This window comes from Candoia aspera, chromosome 5 (genome assembly GCF_035149785.1).
Source record: "Candoia aspera isolate rCanAsp1 chromosome 5, rCanAsp1.hap2, whole genome shotgun sequence".
Lineage (NCBI taxonomy): Eukaryota > Metazoa > Chordata > Lepidosauria > Squamata > Boidae > Candoia > Candoia aspera.
The window spans coordinates 11351932-11368440 of NC_086157.1; the positions used below are offsets into that span (position 1 = coordinate 11351932).

The 16509-nt window shown below is 41.5% G+C and overlaps 1 protein-coding gene across 1 annotated transcript; it reads right to left on the reverse strand.

Annotated features, from left to right (window-relative positions):
* Positions 1-2742: 2742 nt before the first annotated feature.
* Positions 2743-9837, reverse strand: SPON2 (spondin 2). Its single transcript, XM_063304588.1, has 6 exons — positions 9777-9837; positions 8533-8758; positions 7905-8128; positions 7033-7224; positions 3895-4069; positions 2743-3021 (listed from the first exon to the last, which is right to left on the reverse strand). The coding sequence occupies exons 2-6, from the start codon at positions 8753-8755 to the stop codon at positions 2843-2845; spliced, it is 993 nt and encodes a 330-aa protein (XP_063160658.1). The 5' UTR covers positions 8756-8758; positions 9777-9837; the 3' UTR covers positions 2743-2842.
* Between the last annotated feature and the right edge of the window lie 6672 nt (positions 9838-16509).

Sequence of the window (16509 nt, forward strand, 5' to 3'; positions counted from 1 at the left end):
TGCACAAATGTTTAATGTATAACCATCCAAATTACAACGTGTGAACTGGAAAAAAACAGTCTTCATCATTCCATTATTTAACATGGGGGAAATGTTTGTTTTTAATTTAAAAAAGAATCTAGAAATATAGAACACCGTAAGTAGAGGAAGTATATTGTAAGTATTGGTACACAAATATTTGAGGATATTGTTTTTACAGTTCCGTTTTAGATGCTCATAATTTCTTAGCTTTTCACAGAATGGGACAAAATTAACAGAAACTGGGATCTCTGTTAAAAGATAGAGCTTGCCAAATTTCATAGATGTCAATCCAAGAGTTTTCAAATGATAGGTTTAAATTCTAGATTTATAAAAATATTCATAACTTGTTTTGAATCATAATGCAGTAAGGCCTACACCAGAAATAAAACCTGTTATGAGGAATATTTGTGGGTAAATTTCAGGTAGATCAGGTCAAGTTTTTTATGCCAAGGGAAAGCAACAGTGATGCCCCCTTCTGAAGTCCAAGTGTGGAGAGAAGATAGAAATATTTCCTTAAAAGAAAGCAGAGCCCTTTTTGTCAGCTCTTTGCTGAAGGTTGCCTGGATTTCAGTTAGGATCATCCACCTGCTTATTCTCCTTCAGAGAAAGGGTGGATGCTGAAATAAGCCTTTTGGGTCCACTTCAGTTGCAAAACCCATCTGTATCCTTGCAATCCTGTCTTGATATTATTTAGGTTTCCTGCTTAGATAGCAGTGACTTTACTAATAAGGTAAAATTGAAGTTGACCCGATTCTATGGTTTAGTGTGTTGCTGCAGTTGGAACTATGATGCTACTTTTCGGTGTTAACTTTTGACATTTTGCATCATCATCATCATCATCATCATCATCATCATCATCATCATCATCATCATCATTATTATATTGTAACTTGACTCAGGATTATTTTAAATGAAAAGTGGGCTAAGCATTATATACAGTGTATATGTACACACACATGTGTGTGTGTGTATATATATATATACACATACATACACACACACACACACACACACCACAGAGAGAGAGAATATATACACATACAGTATATATATATATTTGATTTATATCCTTCTTTTAATTTAGGAATTCAAGGTGGCATACAAGAGCATTCAGAAGGGTGGATGAAGAAAGTCGAAGTCAAAGCTGATTGCATGTTTACCATCTGGACACGCTGTCACTCCCCTCTACCCCATGGTCACCCCTTGTGGCATGCATAGTCCTCCCTTCTCCCCACAATACACTTGTAAGGTAGGCTGGGCTGAGTGAGCATTACCTAGTGACCTTCCATGTCTTGTTTTATTTTTAATGTGGTCTTTTCTGCATTAGTTCTGCACAATTTCTTTACAGGATTTTTGTCAATTGGGAAGCTGCTATGCTGTACTGTCTTTTTTTCTCCATTTCTGGATTAAGTGCTGGAAGACTTTAAAAAAAATGAAATAGATTCTTCTCAGTTTTTCTAAAAGCTTACTTTCTCTGCTACTTGATTCCATTCTACCCCCAAGTGAAAACAATCTTTGTCTGCTGAACTGGAAGCCATTTTGTGATCTTGGCCCAGCACTAGCTTACCATGGTGTCTGTCAAGTGTCATTCTCTCCAGTGTCCCTCCCAGGCTTCAGGGAATGATCTGTGTTGCCATCTTCCTGAGACTTTCAACTGCAGATGCAAAGAGTTAAATTGGGATCCTCTGCCTGCAAACATGTGTCCTTCTCCCTCAACTCTGGTGACCAGGTGATGCCCATAAAAAACACATGGGGCTTGGACTGCACTGTTGTGGCTGCATCTTGACTTTTCTTTCTACCACATCTGCAGACCCCCTGCTGGTGATGAATGCATCTTCCCCATAAGAGAAACTGTAATGTTTTGACTTCTCATGATCAGAAAAAGGAAATTAGGGACAGATGTAGGAATGAAGATGTTGTCTCTCTTGCAACACTGGAATTTGGGTTTGCTGATGGATAGGTGATCCAGAGCAGAAAAATCAACTTATTCCTTTGCATATCAGGGAATTAATATGCTGGCAGGTACTGCTTAAATGGCTTTTTCTGTTGTCAATTCCCTGCCATGTTCCGTTGTTTGCCAAAACTGATGTGTCCCTAAACCAGTAGGGTTCTCAATGTGATGCTTGGTGAAGAAAGCAGGGAACAGGATAATGGGAAGAGGAGCCTGTAAGCTTAGGGTTACAACATTTTGGCTACACAACTGACAACCACCAGATGGCACAGGCCATCAGGATTCTTGGGTTCCAGTCTGGAAGCCCTACGCAACTGAACTGTTGCACATGAACAGATTAAGGATTCTCTGTTCTACCTTGCTTATTACTAGTCATAGGATAACTGCAAGGAATATTGATTTGATTGCTAGCCATATAATTTTATATTAGGACTTTTTCTCGTATTCTTGCGAGAGACTTGTTTTTTTCTCCTTCAAGTTGATCCCCCTAAAATCGTATGCATTTTATTCTCTGGCATACTGCAAGTCAGTAGAAACTAGCTCATTATTCCTCAAATTCATTTTCTTGCATTAAATACATTCTAGAAGCAGAAGAGATGAAAACGCTCCTGAGTGCCTCTTTTCTCCATACAGACGTTAGTAACGCCGAGTTTACTACATTTTGACCGCTAGGTGGCACTGTAGGAATTCACAATAAACGTGTAGAAAGCAAAGCTATCTAAGTATCCGTATACTCTGTGTGTGAGTGCGCGCGCGTGCGCGTGTGTATAAAAGTCAACAACATATTACAGCTATGAAAAATATTAACACATAGATACCCTAAATATTCCCCAAATTATATGAGGTAAACAATTGTCCAAAGAAATTATTTCAGACACAGTTGTCTGGTTCACACTGTGTTTCTTCACTCAGATCTGGGCAGGGTGTCCCGTTGTTGGCAGGCTGAAGAAGTATATAGCGAGTTCGTTTTTTCGTTCCTAAATTTGCACATGTGCCACGGCAGAGGCCCCAAGAAGACCACAGGGACGTCTCACAATCCAGGGGCGTTTCTGCAGGACAGAAGCAGTTGAAACACACGTTGTTTTTCATGCACAACTACAAGATACAGCTTTTCTTGGACAGTCAATCGATCTAATTTTCTCCAAGACAAACATGCAGGCTGAAAGTGCGGAATTATAGCATGAAACCCTGTAAACCAGCCTCAACAGCTTCAGAAAGAAGAAGGGACTAAAGCAAGTAGAACTGATCATTTTGGCAGGGCGTGCATATCCAGATGAGGTGATGCGTGGAAAGAAGGTGTGTGCAAATCAGGCAAAATTGGACCCAATCATTCATTCGAGTCAAAAAATTAAGTCTCATTCCAAAGAAGGGGGTGTCCTTCCCCCCCCCCCCTTTGAGAAAGCAAATTCTGTCAGGGAAGTTTCATGCTGGTTATTCCTAGAAACTCTGAAATCTTGTTCACTGTGGTTGCTGATAGGTGCTAAAGAAGTGTGCTCTTCAAGACAATCCATTTAAACAGCTAGAAACCCCTCATTCCTAATAGAATTTTCTTCGAATAGCTAAATTCTACCATCTATGGTGTAAGATTTTCCATGCCAGATTTCCCACCAATCACGAAAGCTCTCCATGGGGAATTGACACAGACACTGGAGGATAAAGAAATACGGCCGTGTGGCCGTAATCTAAGGACTGGCAAAACAAAGGAACTATTTAACAAGTTGTCCCAATTTCTTACATATTTCTACCCTTAACTTTGAGTTCTTCAACGTCATTTCCCTACCTTTATCCTGTACTCACAAAGGGAAAGTTTTGCTGCTGTTGATTGGAGGAATATGTCCCATTGGTCCTTCAGCGTATGCATTTCTCCCATGGCTAAATTATTACAACAAAATTTTCTCCTTACCCTGTTATAAAGCACTTACCTGAGACTGAATCCTCTATTTCATTATCTATGGCTGTGACATTTGGTTGAGAGACTGGAAACCCCAACTTCTTTCTTTTGAGCTTTACCATGGTCACCCGGGCAATAGGTGGCAGAGTTTTAAGCTTGGGATAATAAAATGAGTTTGCTGGGTGACTTGGGGAGGAACAGGTGATCTGTGAAGTCAAGCACAAACAAAAAGGAGGTGGATTTAGTCAACCACAAATGGTCGCAGTGTGGAAGAACCCTGGTTAGGTTTCCAGCTCCTCCTTTTCAGGGTTCATTCCTCCCTCCAGCAGCCAGCCAGCATTGATCTCAGATAATTTATGTTCAGAAGTGCATCGAGATACTCCAAAATAAGGCTGTACTAGAGTGGAAATACAGTTCTCTCTAGCCAATATGCCTTCTAGTAATACTGAGGTATCCAATAGATTAGGCCGGAAGTGTGAGAACATGAGGGTAGGCTGAAGTTGCCATAACCAAAAAAGAGAGTAGGCACGTAGGCAGAGGACAAAAACCAGGAATCTGATCCGAGATTCCCACTGGGAGGTAGAGAAGAAGGAGTCAAGTCACTGAGGAGCAAAGGAGAAATGTCAGCAGAAGACAAAAGAGTCTGGGAGCCAAGCACACAGAACTCCCCCTAATCCCATCAACAGCTACCAGCTTTGTGAATGAACAAAGCAAGGACTTTGGGGGATAAATTGGGGTGTGAAACCTGCCCACTTTCTGAGTCATTCTGGATGCAGATTTTTTTTGCTTTTGGCTTCTTTCTCTAGTTAGTGCCTAGACAGCCTAGCTGAGAAGGATGTGGTAAATAGGGATGCGTGTGTGAGAGTGTGTGAGAGAGCAAATGTATACTGTGAAGTTTTGCTGCAGCTTTGAACTCATCCAGTCTCTGTGGATGAGCTTCACGTGCCTCAGTGTTCAGCTGAAAGTGATTTGTGTGTGTCCCTAATTATTTCCTGGCTGTTGACCAGGTTGTGTGACTCACATGCTCTAGCTGCACCTATTTGGAAACCCAAGGTAGAAAGCAAGGGGGGTGGGGGCTGCATAATCCACATGCCTCAAGAGGCTGCATGTGCACAAGTGTGCTTGTAACATTTTGGAAGTAGGTGCAGGCTTTCTGTTCATCTGCAAGCAAAGCCCTCTTCTTCCATCCCCCAAATTGCTTCCATAAACTAGTGACCATCTTTGGAATTTTGAAAGCTCTTTCAGAATAGTTTTTATGTTTGCAAAATGGTCACATGGAGAATGGGGCCAATCACAACGCACCCAAAGTCAATGTGAGAAGATGCCCTTTGATATTTCCTATAGCCCCTAGACTTTTCTTCTAGACCCTTGTGTTAAGATGGTTACTTTTTTTCCCCTGACAAATGGGTACCTTTGCAAACAGAGTGCAGGCATGGAGTCATTCCCCCGTCTGTATGGGCCTGGCATGTTCAGTCTCTGCAAAAGGGGAACAAGTCTCTTTCCAACATCATGCTTATCACACACCATCTGCATCTGTTATTCTGAATTAATCTCAGATGATTTATGTTCAGAAGTGTACCAAGACCCTCCAAAATAAGGCTGTACTAGAGTGGAAATACTGTGTTGTGAACGCTGATGATGATGCGTGGTCTTAGTCAACAAAGGAGGAAAACACTGAAGGAGCCAAGATTGTTATAGAACTAATAAGCATGGACCTTCAAGAGACATTGGTAAATTATGTCTTTACATGCACAGATAATTTGATTTTGAGCATGTGGTGATGCAAACACCAAGTTCATAAGAAAAACTCCTCTATGTTTTAAAAAACCAAACATTTCAGAAAATCAGCAACTTCATCTTGTGCACTGTGGCCTTACACATGAATTCTTGGTACTATTCCGAGAAACAGAAATCATTGGTTCAATTCCATCTATAAAAATTTATACCTTTTGTCACACTCCAGAAAGGACTTCAGCGTGGTACACTCCAAAATTAAATACTCTTCTGCACAATTAGAGTAGTATTAGTGCTATCATGCACAGAGTATGCAATCTCCTACATATAAATGAAGAATATTGGTTTCCTTGACTGAAAACAACAGCATTACATTTCTTCTGACAAACAAGGACTTCCTCTAGAATGTGCTTTTCACAGTCTTAGAGAAAACTCGTGCCTTGCATTGTCAAGAGAGGAAACATTGCTGGCAGGTGGACAAACTGATGGTCTCCTCATCTCTGAAACCAGATCAGGTTTCTAAAGCCTGAGTCAAATTGACATCAACCTGGACAAGTCCCTGCAGTTTTCCTGGCAACATTTTTCAGAAGTAGTTTGCCCTTGCCTTCTCCTTCCCAGGGCTGAGAGAGAACAACTGGCCCCAAGTCACCCAGCTGGCTTTGTGTCCAAAGCAGGACTAGAACTCACAGTCTCCCAGTTTGTAGTCTGGTGCCTTAAACCACCACGCCAAACTGGCTCTCACAAATAACATTAGGTTCTGTTTAGAGATTGGCCAAAGAAAATTAACTTTATTCTATCATAAAACATATTCTGCATTTCCCTTCCTAACCCCCCACCCATCTCCTGTTAGCATTTTAGACGAATATTCAATATACTATCTTAATCTCAGTCTATATTCAACCTTAACCACGATTAGAAATAATCCTGCCAGTTTCATAAGCAATGGTGAGAAGTTAGCTTCCTTCTTCCAACCATAGTTGCAAATAAACGAAGAAGCAAAAGTTTTCATCTTACCATTCCTGAAGAATGTATTTGAGTGCCTTTGAGTCAGTGCTGATTCCTGGAGACTGCCTGGACTAGTCCCTGCAGTATTCTTGGCAAGATTTCAGAAGTGGTTTGCCATTGCCTGCTTCCTAGGGCTGAGAGGGTGTGACTGGCCCAAGATCACCCAGCTAGCTTTGTATCAAAGGCAGGACTAGAACTCACAGTCACCGAGTTTCTAGCCTGATGCCTTAACCACAAACTGGCTCTCTATGGCCGATATAGAAATAGACATAGACATAGATGGTATAGATAGGTAGATATAGAGATAGAGAGATAGAGATAGAGATAAGATGAAGCCATCAGAGTTGACCTGATGACATACAATACTTAGCACAAAAAATGTTAATGAAATGGACCATTCCAGGAGTTGGTAAACTGTAAAGGAGCTTACTTCTGTAATTGTATCCCGGGGGATTGTTGCGAAGTTGGGTGAGGAAAACGTAAAGCCGCTATCAGTTCCAGCATCATATGGGAATAGGTCCATGGACACTTGGCCTTTCCAGTGATCCTTTTCACACAGATTAAAATTCTCAATCCCCACAAACCAGTCAGGACTGGGCACGATTCGTACTGCAATGGATACCTGGGCATTGAGAAAAACTCTTGCTTCAAAAACTTGACTAAGCGTGGTTCTCTCTAATTAGGTCATTTTACCACAGACCTTCATCTAAATAAGCCAATGTAGCCACATGCTAGAATTATTACAATCAAGGAGTTAGAAACTAATCCAAGTTATTTTCAAATTCAGCTAAAAATATTACTTTCCCAAGAAGTTCAAAGCAGTTGACAATAAAAATAGATAGACAGTCAGCGGTGTGTGATAGATTAAACTTCCTAGACTATAAGTAATACGAAGTGAAGCATTATTTTAATATAGTTGAATTCATAGCCACATGATTCCTAGAGCTGCAGTCTTAATAATGAGTTATATTTCATTGATGACCTTCCCAATGAATTAAAAGGTTTCCCCAAATAATCCAGTCTTTTTATGGTAATAAAACATGTGGGTGATAGGCACGGTCCTTAATCTTCAGTGCAATCAAATACAGAAGAAAATGCCAAGACGTGCCAGTTGAGATATATTCATGCTCTGAACCCTCTCCTGATTTAATTGCTTGCAAATTTATGCAACGGTAATTAAAAGAATAATAACTGTTCATCTTAAGTATAATGGACTAATATTTCCTTACTCCATTTGCAGCTTTACAGCTTTGCGACTGTGCCTGCTCCTTAAACAAGGGCCACAAGACATTTCCAACTTACTAAGGGATGTCCTGCATCAACTTCAAAGGCAGTAGAAGTCTGTCCCGTCCCAGTGGCCACAGCAGAAGCAGAGAAGATTCCATAAATACTTTGCATTTTCTCTCCAGCTGCTTCTATTTCCTTCATGAGTGCCCAGGGTTCCCCTCTTTCAACAAAGTCACGCATGCCATTGCTGGCATACGCATTGGCTTTCCACATGCTGTAGTCAGAATTGTGGGCCACGCCTGTCGAAGACAAGACACGCAAAAGGCAGATTTGGAATTACTTCATCCATAAAGTCATCCTGTTTCTCTCTTCTCTGTCTTGAAGGGAGGTAATTTGTGTCTTGAAACAAAAGGAATGTTGTTTACTTCTGCTGCAGAAAATTGAAACCAGCCATAGAAGCTCTCCCAGATCGTGCATTCTATGCTGTCTATCAGGGACATTAATTTGGAGGTAACAGAATAACCAGCAAAAGGAGGAGGAGGAGGTAAAGAGAGGGGTGTCTCCAGGAGGGCCCAAAAAGTCAAGATGGCAGTCTCAACCACACAGAAGGATCGGGGCTCTGATAGTGTGGTCATGCCTGCCATACTGATTTTTGGTACTATCCTGTGGACACCCTTGGGTGAGGGCACTTGGTTTTCCTTACCTAGGAGTGAGGACCACTGTGCTGGAGGCCTGTACAGCGGATACTGCTTGGGAAATGCTACTTGGCTCCATTTCCCCGTGAACACAATGCTGTATGTCGCTGGGTCTTCTGCATCACAAAGGGTATCTCCGTCAAGGGGGACAGAAGCAACACAACTCAGGAGTGTTACAAGTAGCGCTGTGATTGCCTTGTCAGAACCAGACACAGGTAGTGAGTTTCCCATTTCCTTGCCCGTGGGGATTAACACAAACAAACAAACACAGCCACATTAGTGGATTCCACAGGTAAATGCTTAGTCTCTGCCTATAATCTATGAAATCAATAGACATCACTTGACACCCAGAAGATCTTTTAAAAAGAATCCAAGCAAAGAAAAAATGGCATTTTCATTATTTCTTGCCAGCAAAAAAAACAGACCAGAGCAGCTATTCTGGTTTTGGGTAGTTCACTGGCAATTGCCAGGAGAAAAACAGGCCTGTTTTTTGCCAGCAAGGAAGAAATAAGAAGTGCTTTCATGGCCTATGCAGTGATGTCACTACACCAGCCCTTCCCTGCAGCAGCATCACAATACAGATGTGTAAAGAAGGGGGTTGCGTAGTGACGTCACAGCAGGGCAGAGTTTAATATAACTTAATATAAGATTTGCTACCGATGCTCCTGTGCTAATCGTAGGTTAAATTTCAAGCACAGAGAACATACAACTACCCAAAACCCTTGCTAAATTTAAGGGTCCTGTAGAAGAGATTCACCTTTCTTCCCATTGAACACCCTTTGAAATTACAACAGAAACTCAAGCATCCATTTCTGATTTGGGAAAAAAAATGTGTTTTTCATAGTATGCTTTTAACAGGCTGATTTGATTTGTTACCTTGTTAGAATCATACATTGGGCTTGATTCCGGTCACCAAAGTTCCAGCACATGCTGAAGAATATATAGCTGCATTTTGATTTTTTGCTCTAAGACATATTTCTTTAAAAATAGAATAAAGGAACTGAATGCTCACTTAACCCCTTTCAACTTTAATTCATTACGTAGCGGCAATGTTGCAGGGAGGAAAAAATACCTTAGAAAACACCAGAATTGTATAAAGGCAAACCAACTCACAATTCTAAGATTATAGTTAACACCCTAAATTTTAGCTTTCCTTAAAAAGCTTTTCTGCTTTAAGAACTGGGCATAAATACAGAACTGCTCGACTGTAATCGCTGTACATTAATCACTCATGCAAGCATTTTGGACTTACGGATGTTCCTGGGGCTCTCAGATGGTTAGGCGTACTTGCTTTGTCTCCCAGCTGGAAAATCTGCAAGGGGAAGAGGGGAAGTCTCGCTATTTATGCCTGCAAAAGTCCCTTTAGTCCAACTACTGCAATTTTTCGACTCCCTGAACACATCTTGTGCTGCTGGAAACATCTGTACTGCCTATGACAATGAGTTGAATGCCAGCTGTGGAAAAAAGCCATAAGAACTGCGTTTAAACTTCTGCTAGCCCACAAGTTTGCCCTCCCTTGAAGGTTTTTGATGATGTCCCTTTCCCTGCACCCGCCTTCGTGCCCCGGAGCTAAAGCGGAGCTGCTTCTGGTACAAAATTTCTCTAGTGGAAGAGCTCTGTATGAGAAGCATATTGTTGTTGAGTTTTATGGCCTGACAGATGGCTCTTCCAAGTATTTATTAAAATCCTTCCCTCTGATGGGGCCAAATGCTTATCTCTGAGTTAGGAAATGGGTGCCTCCAGAGAAATTCAGGCTTTTGAAAAACTGCCATGTATGTCATTTCGTTCCTGGGTAGTGCCTGGAGGAAGGGTGTAAAGCAAAGAGCAAAAAAAGTGCCGTGTGTGTGTGTGTGTGTGTGTGTACAACTCAGAGGTTTTATTGTTATCCTCATCACTAGTTAAATTCAATTTGATTTAGAAGATTAGCCCAGGCCTTTGGTGAGGACAATTGATCCTCTTTGCTTCCTTTTCCTGCTCCCATCTAGGTTTCTTTTCTCTGCCATCTTTGTTTCTCTGTTTTGTGCTTCTTGCATTGTAACTTGTCTGTAAATGTTTTTAACAATTTGTAAACCACCCAGAGTCGCTGGGAGTCGGGCAGCATATAAATGTAATAAATTACTATTATAAACTAAAACAGAATTGACTGATTATGTGCCATCAAGTTGCTTTCAACTCCTACTGACCACATAGATAGATTCTCTGCAGCGTGATCTGTCCCCAGCCTGGTCCTTCAGGTCTTTCAATGGTGCACCCATTCCTGCTATAACTGAGTCCATCCACCTTGCTACTGGTTGTCCTCTTCTTCCCTTCCTTCCACCTTTCAGTGCATTATGGATTTTTCAAAGAACCTGGGTCTTTCCATTGATTGATTGATTATGTTCTATCAAGTCAGTTTTGACTCTTAGCAATTAGATAGAGAGATTTTTCTCCAGGAGGATCTGCCCCTAATCTGGTCCTTCAAGTCTTCCAACAGTGTGCTCATGGCCACCATCACTGATCCATCCACCTTGCTGCTGTCATCCTCTTCTTCTCTTTCCTTCCACCTTTCCCAACATTAGAGCCTTCTCCAGAGAGCTAAGTCTTCTCATAATGTGTCTGAAGTAGAATAATCTGAGTCTGGTCATTTGGGCCTCAAGTAAGAAGTCTGGGTTGATTTATTTGGTGATGGTTTGTTTTCTTGGCTATCCATGGAATTTTCAGCAGTCTTAAAAATACAACTTAGACCAGGTGTTAAAATGGTCAACCAATTAAAAGCCTGGTGAAAGAAATGCTTGAACTCTAAGAAAGTGAAGGGTTTATATAGCTTCCAAATGGTAAAGGAAGGAAGCATGAGACCCTGAGGGAAATCCACCCTCCCTTACTCCTGCCAATTTAGCCCCTAACCCTGGGTTTCATAAAACATGAGCCATTGTTATGCCTGCACTAAAATATGAATTCCAACTTGATGCTGATGCTCTTTTATTTTTTATATCTTATCAAAAATGGGGAAGGGGAAATGTGGTCTTCAATATTTCACTCACAGCCAAAGCTGAACGTGATTAGAAAAGTAGCTGTACATTTTCAAAGATTTCAACAGTTTGAGAACAAGCTGTGTTCATGAGTGCACTGTCAGAAGCGACTAAACGAATAAACAACAACAGGATATAAATGCAATGAAATGCAATAAATAAATAAATAAATAAATAAATAAAGCAGCAAAAAAGCAAGCATGGCTCTCTAATGCCTTGCAGTTGTGTGCAAAATATTGCCAGTGTAGAAGGAAGATTGGGTTCATCTAAATATCAACATATCCTAAAAGCTAAAGTCACATGTCAGTGAAGAAACTGAAGGTGAAAAAAGGTTGGAAATTACAGCAAGACAAAAACTAAAACGTAACTCCAAACCAGTCATGAAGTACGCACAGAAAAGAAGGATAAAGGTTTTGGAATGACCTTCATGGATATTTATTGAAGATCTCAAGCATGCATTGTATGTAAGGGGACCTAAGCATATTTCTGAGCTACTGTAGAAGGGTTCTGCAAGGAAGAGTGGGGAATAAAATTCCAAAAAGCAAGGATAAAACACTCTTACCTGGTTACAAGAAACATTAGGTAAAGGTAAAGGTTTCCCTTGACATTAAGTCTAGTCGTGTCCGACTCTAGGGGGCGGTGCTCATCTCCATTTCAAAGCCGAAGAGCCGGCGTTTGTCCAAAGACACTTCCATGGTCATGTGGCCAGCATGACTAAATGGACTGTTATTTCTGCCAAAGGTGTTCGAAAATACAGACTGAAAATGTATCCAAATGTTTGCACCTTTTTCCTTTTTCCTTTTTTCTTTATAAACAACTTGTACATGACTGCACAGAAATAGTGAGCTTGCATTCACATTCGCAGAAAGCTGCTTTAACTGCATACCATGGAGAGTAGAAGTTTTGTCAGTTCATTTAGGGACTCATTGAAGCCTACATTTTGCCCGTAGCATTTTTGTTTGCGACAGAATGGAATGAAATTTGCAACTGAACTGTATTCTGCAGCAAGAAATATCTGTGACAGATCTCAGGCAAGTAGGTTAAGGGGGTTTTGTACAAAGAGAACAGGGTAGTAGGGACTAGAAATAATAATGCCCTTTGCTTACAGGCAAACCTGGTGGATTTCGGCTTGCAACATTCAGAGTGGCACTGATGGAACTAGCAAGGCTGTGCATAAAAGCAAAGTTAAAGACACTGTTTGCTGAATGGCATTGGGGTGTCCTCTAAAAAGAGTCCACTTGGGATTGCTAGAAGCCAAACAATGGCACTTTCCAGTTGTCTATTGAGCCTTTCAATGTCCATTGATTTTATTTATTTATTGGAATGATACCCTGTCTTTCATTCAGAAACTCAAGGGGGTTACAGAGCACTCTCTCCCATAAAACAACACTGTGTGATAGATGAGATTGAGACATAGTGGCCCAAACTTCCATGATTGAAGGTGGACTAGGGCCTGGGACTCCCTGCTTCTAATCCAATACCTTAACCAGTGCACTCCGCTGCCTCCCAAATTACTTGATCACAATCCCTTCCTTAGCACTCTAAATTTTCTTTCTAAGTTCAATGCGACCTGGATGGTATGACATAACTGGATTGATAGTTCTATTCAAAGAGTACGGATCAATAGATTGTCATCAAACTGGAGAGAGAGGCAAACCTGAGTCCTTTCTTCATCAATATTTTTATTCATGGTTTCAGTGAATCAATACCAAATGATTGGGTATCAGGGAATGGTTCTCAATTGGCAGATGATATAAATTGATTAGGGTTACTAGTACCTTAGAAGACAGAACAAGATTTGAAATGGTCTTGATGGGTTGGGGAGATGGGCTGAAGGTAGGAGAATGAAATTTGACAGAGATAAGCACAAAGCCTGATGAAGCAAGACTGAAGAAAGGGAAAGTTTATCAGGAGAAAAGATGACCAAGAGGGGTTATGATTGTATTCTTCAAGTACCAGGCACAATGGTAGGCAGGTTAAGAACTATTCTCTTCCATTCCAGAAGGTAAGACTCATAACAAAAGGTAGCTTCCAACTGAACATTACAAAGATTTCCCAACAGTGAGACCAGTGGGACAATAATACCAATGACACAGAGAGGTGGCTAGCTCCCCTTCCATCAATGTGTTCAAGCAAAGGTTGGACATCCCATCTTCCTGATTTTAATTTGGATTTCAGCGCTGAACCACTGGGCCCTTCCAGCCCTACAATTCTGAGAAAAGAGTCAATCGTCAGGGAATTGTGTGGAAAATATTTTAACAAATTAACAAAGATTCTAGGAATTCATTGCTGCAGGCACGATGAAACAAACTTGGACAATGACAGGCAGGAAGGGATTTTTTTAAAAACCTCTCCAGTCTGGAGACAAAGAAAGGGAAAGGGCTAGATGAAGTAAAGCATTATAATTGTTTATCTCTAATGCAGGTCCACATAATAACTGTCCTAGGCAGAGTACCTTACTTCGCCCAGGAAAGCTTCTGGTTTCCTGTGTGAAATATTAACCAACTGGCACTAAATTTGAAACAGGTTACTCCCTTTTTAAAGTAAAGATAAAGGTTTCCCTTGACATTAAGTCCAGTTGTGTCCGACTCTAGGGGGCGATGCTCATCTCCGTTTCAAAGCCGAAGAGCCGGCGTTTGTCCATAGACACTTCCGTGGTCATGTGGCCGGCACGACTAAACGGAATGCCATTACCTGCCCGCCGAAGAAGTACCTATTAATCTACTCACATTTGCATGTTTTCGAACTGCTAGGTTGGCAGGAGCTGGGACTAGCAACGGGAGCTCATCCCGTCACGCGGATTCGAACCGCCGACCTTCCAATCTGCAAGCTCAGCAGCTCAGTGGTTTAACCAAATTTCAAGGAGGGAAAGTTTCACCTTTACGGAATGGAGTGTTCAGAAAATGAATAGAGAATGTTAAAACCCCTGAACAACTTACGTTAAGGCAGCTGGTTCCAGAACGTAATGAATCTAGTGTCAAGATAAAGGATTTAGTCTTAGTTACAAATGTTCTGAATTTCCTCTCTCAGTGCCAGATATCTAACTCATGAAGTCGGATATTTCCTTGATAGAAAATAAACAAGAAATGAATGTGTCTTTCTGTAGCTACATCGTAATGATGAGTCATTATGGCATCAGCCAGCGTTTTCCAGCTGAAAAGCCCCAGAAAATCGTAAATATGTTTGTGATTAAACATAAATAGTGATCTCAGTTTGTGCTGTTGGATTTCATTCCATTCCTTTTCTTCTAGTTCATGAGGTCATCCAGCTTGGCCTCCATCAACTTCTCAATCTTTCAACTGTATCTCCTTTTTGCCAGCCACAGCAATGGGTGATTATTCAAGATGCTCTGAAGGGTATTGATCAAAAGCCAAACCTTTCAGCAGAGCATCCGCTGGGGGAGGAGGGAATGCCACAAAAGTGAAGATGGAGGCTATGCCCACTTAATCAAAGGGCCATCCATTTTTTGCAGGTGTTGTGCATGCCACAATTGCACTTGCCATCTTGGCTATTTTTACTACCCCCACCCTGTGGATGTCCCTGACTTTGAGGGTGATGTTCCACTTACCTTAAGAAACATCCATTTCTCCCTTCCCTTCTTTTCAACAGCAACATCTTCAAGACATCATGGGCACCCCAGGATGGCATCCCACAGGGCTTAAGAGTTTGGTATGCTAAAAAAAAGGGGGGGCTTTTTCTACATGTAGATCAAGGATCAATGCAGGATTAACTCTCCAGACACAAGGAGAATCAGGGGCTATAATGGGCTGTCATTGAGGCTGGACACCAAAGCTGAAGACCTTACAGAATGCTCTGGGAACATTCTGGGAGGTGGCAAAATTTGAAAAATAAATAAAAAATAAACAAATAACCTGCCTTTCCCTGATCACTGGCAAGCAAAAGGCTAGCCATCTCATATCAACCGCTAGGGCTTCCACTCAGTTCTTGCTGTGAATTCCTACTTTGAAAGTCTTCAGTGTTAGGGAAATCACACCTGGTGGCAAAATCAAGGTCACCACTAGAGGACAGCAAAGATATACAGGAACAATCACTATCTGCTGCTTTCTGGTGCTCTTCTGGAGTTTTGCAGCCCAGGTATCGTCATCCTGCTTGGTGTCCTCCTTCAGGACAACTAAGCTATCCACATTGGCAAGCAGAGCCTTTTCAATCAAAGACCCACTTTTAGTAGGCCGACCATACGCCCCGTTTTGAATGGGACAGTCCCTTTTTTTTTAACATTTCCCAACTGTCCCATCGTTTTAATATAAATGTCAATTTTGTCCCATTTTTTAAAAAACATTGGAGCTGTTATTGGGAAAAGCCGGAAAAAAATTGAAATTGAAATGGAAAAGGAGGCTGACTTGGCAGTAGTTCTCAATCCATCGGGAAGCCTAGAGCGGGAACTGCAGGAACAGCTGATTGGCGGTGAGCAAGAGGGGGAGTCGCTGCTGCCAATCAGTGCAGTGGAAGACGGTTGGAAAAGCGCACCCAGCAGGAAAGAAGCTGATTGGCTCTCAGGCCAAAATGGCGGGAAGAACATAAAATAAAAGGGTGCACAAGAGAGGAGCAGGTTGTCGGGGACAACCATTCACTAGACTCCTCCATTCCTGTCCTTCCATCCCAGCTCACCATCGCCTTCAGCCCTCCTGTGCTTCTCCAGCCTGCTGCCGCCTCCGTTTCACCCGTCCCATTTTGCCATCCCAATGTCCTGTTTTTGTCTCAAGGAAATATGGTCAGCCTAACTTTTAGACAATGAATGTTCCCAGATCTATATTCCTTGGTCTTAGATGCTTCAGGAAGGTGACCCATTTTAGAAAAGCTTTGGATACAGAGCAGGAACAATGATGCATTATTATTTTTTAACCATTGAGCATCAAGTTTCCATTGTGTATGGACTTTTAGTTGTGTGGTGAGTGACTTTGTGATGTTACAGGAAAAGGGAGCAAATTGCTTTACTTGTGGTTATCCATTGCATAC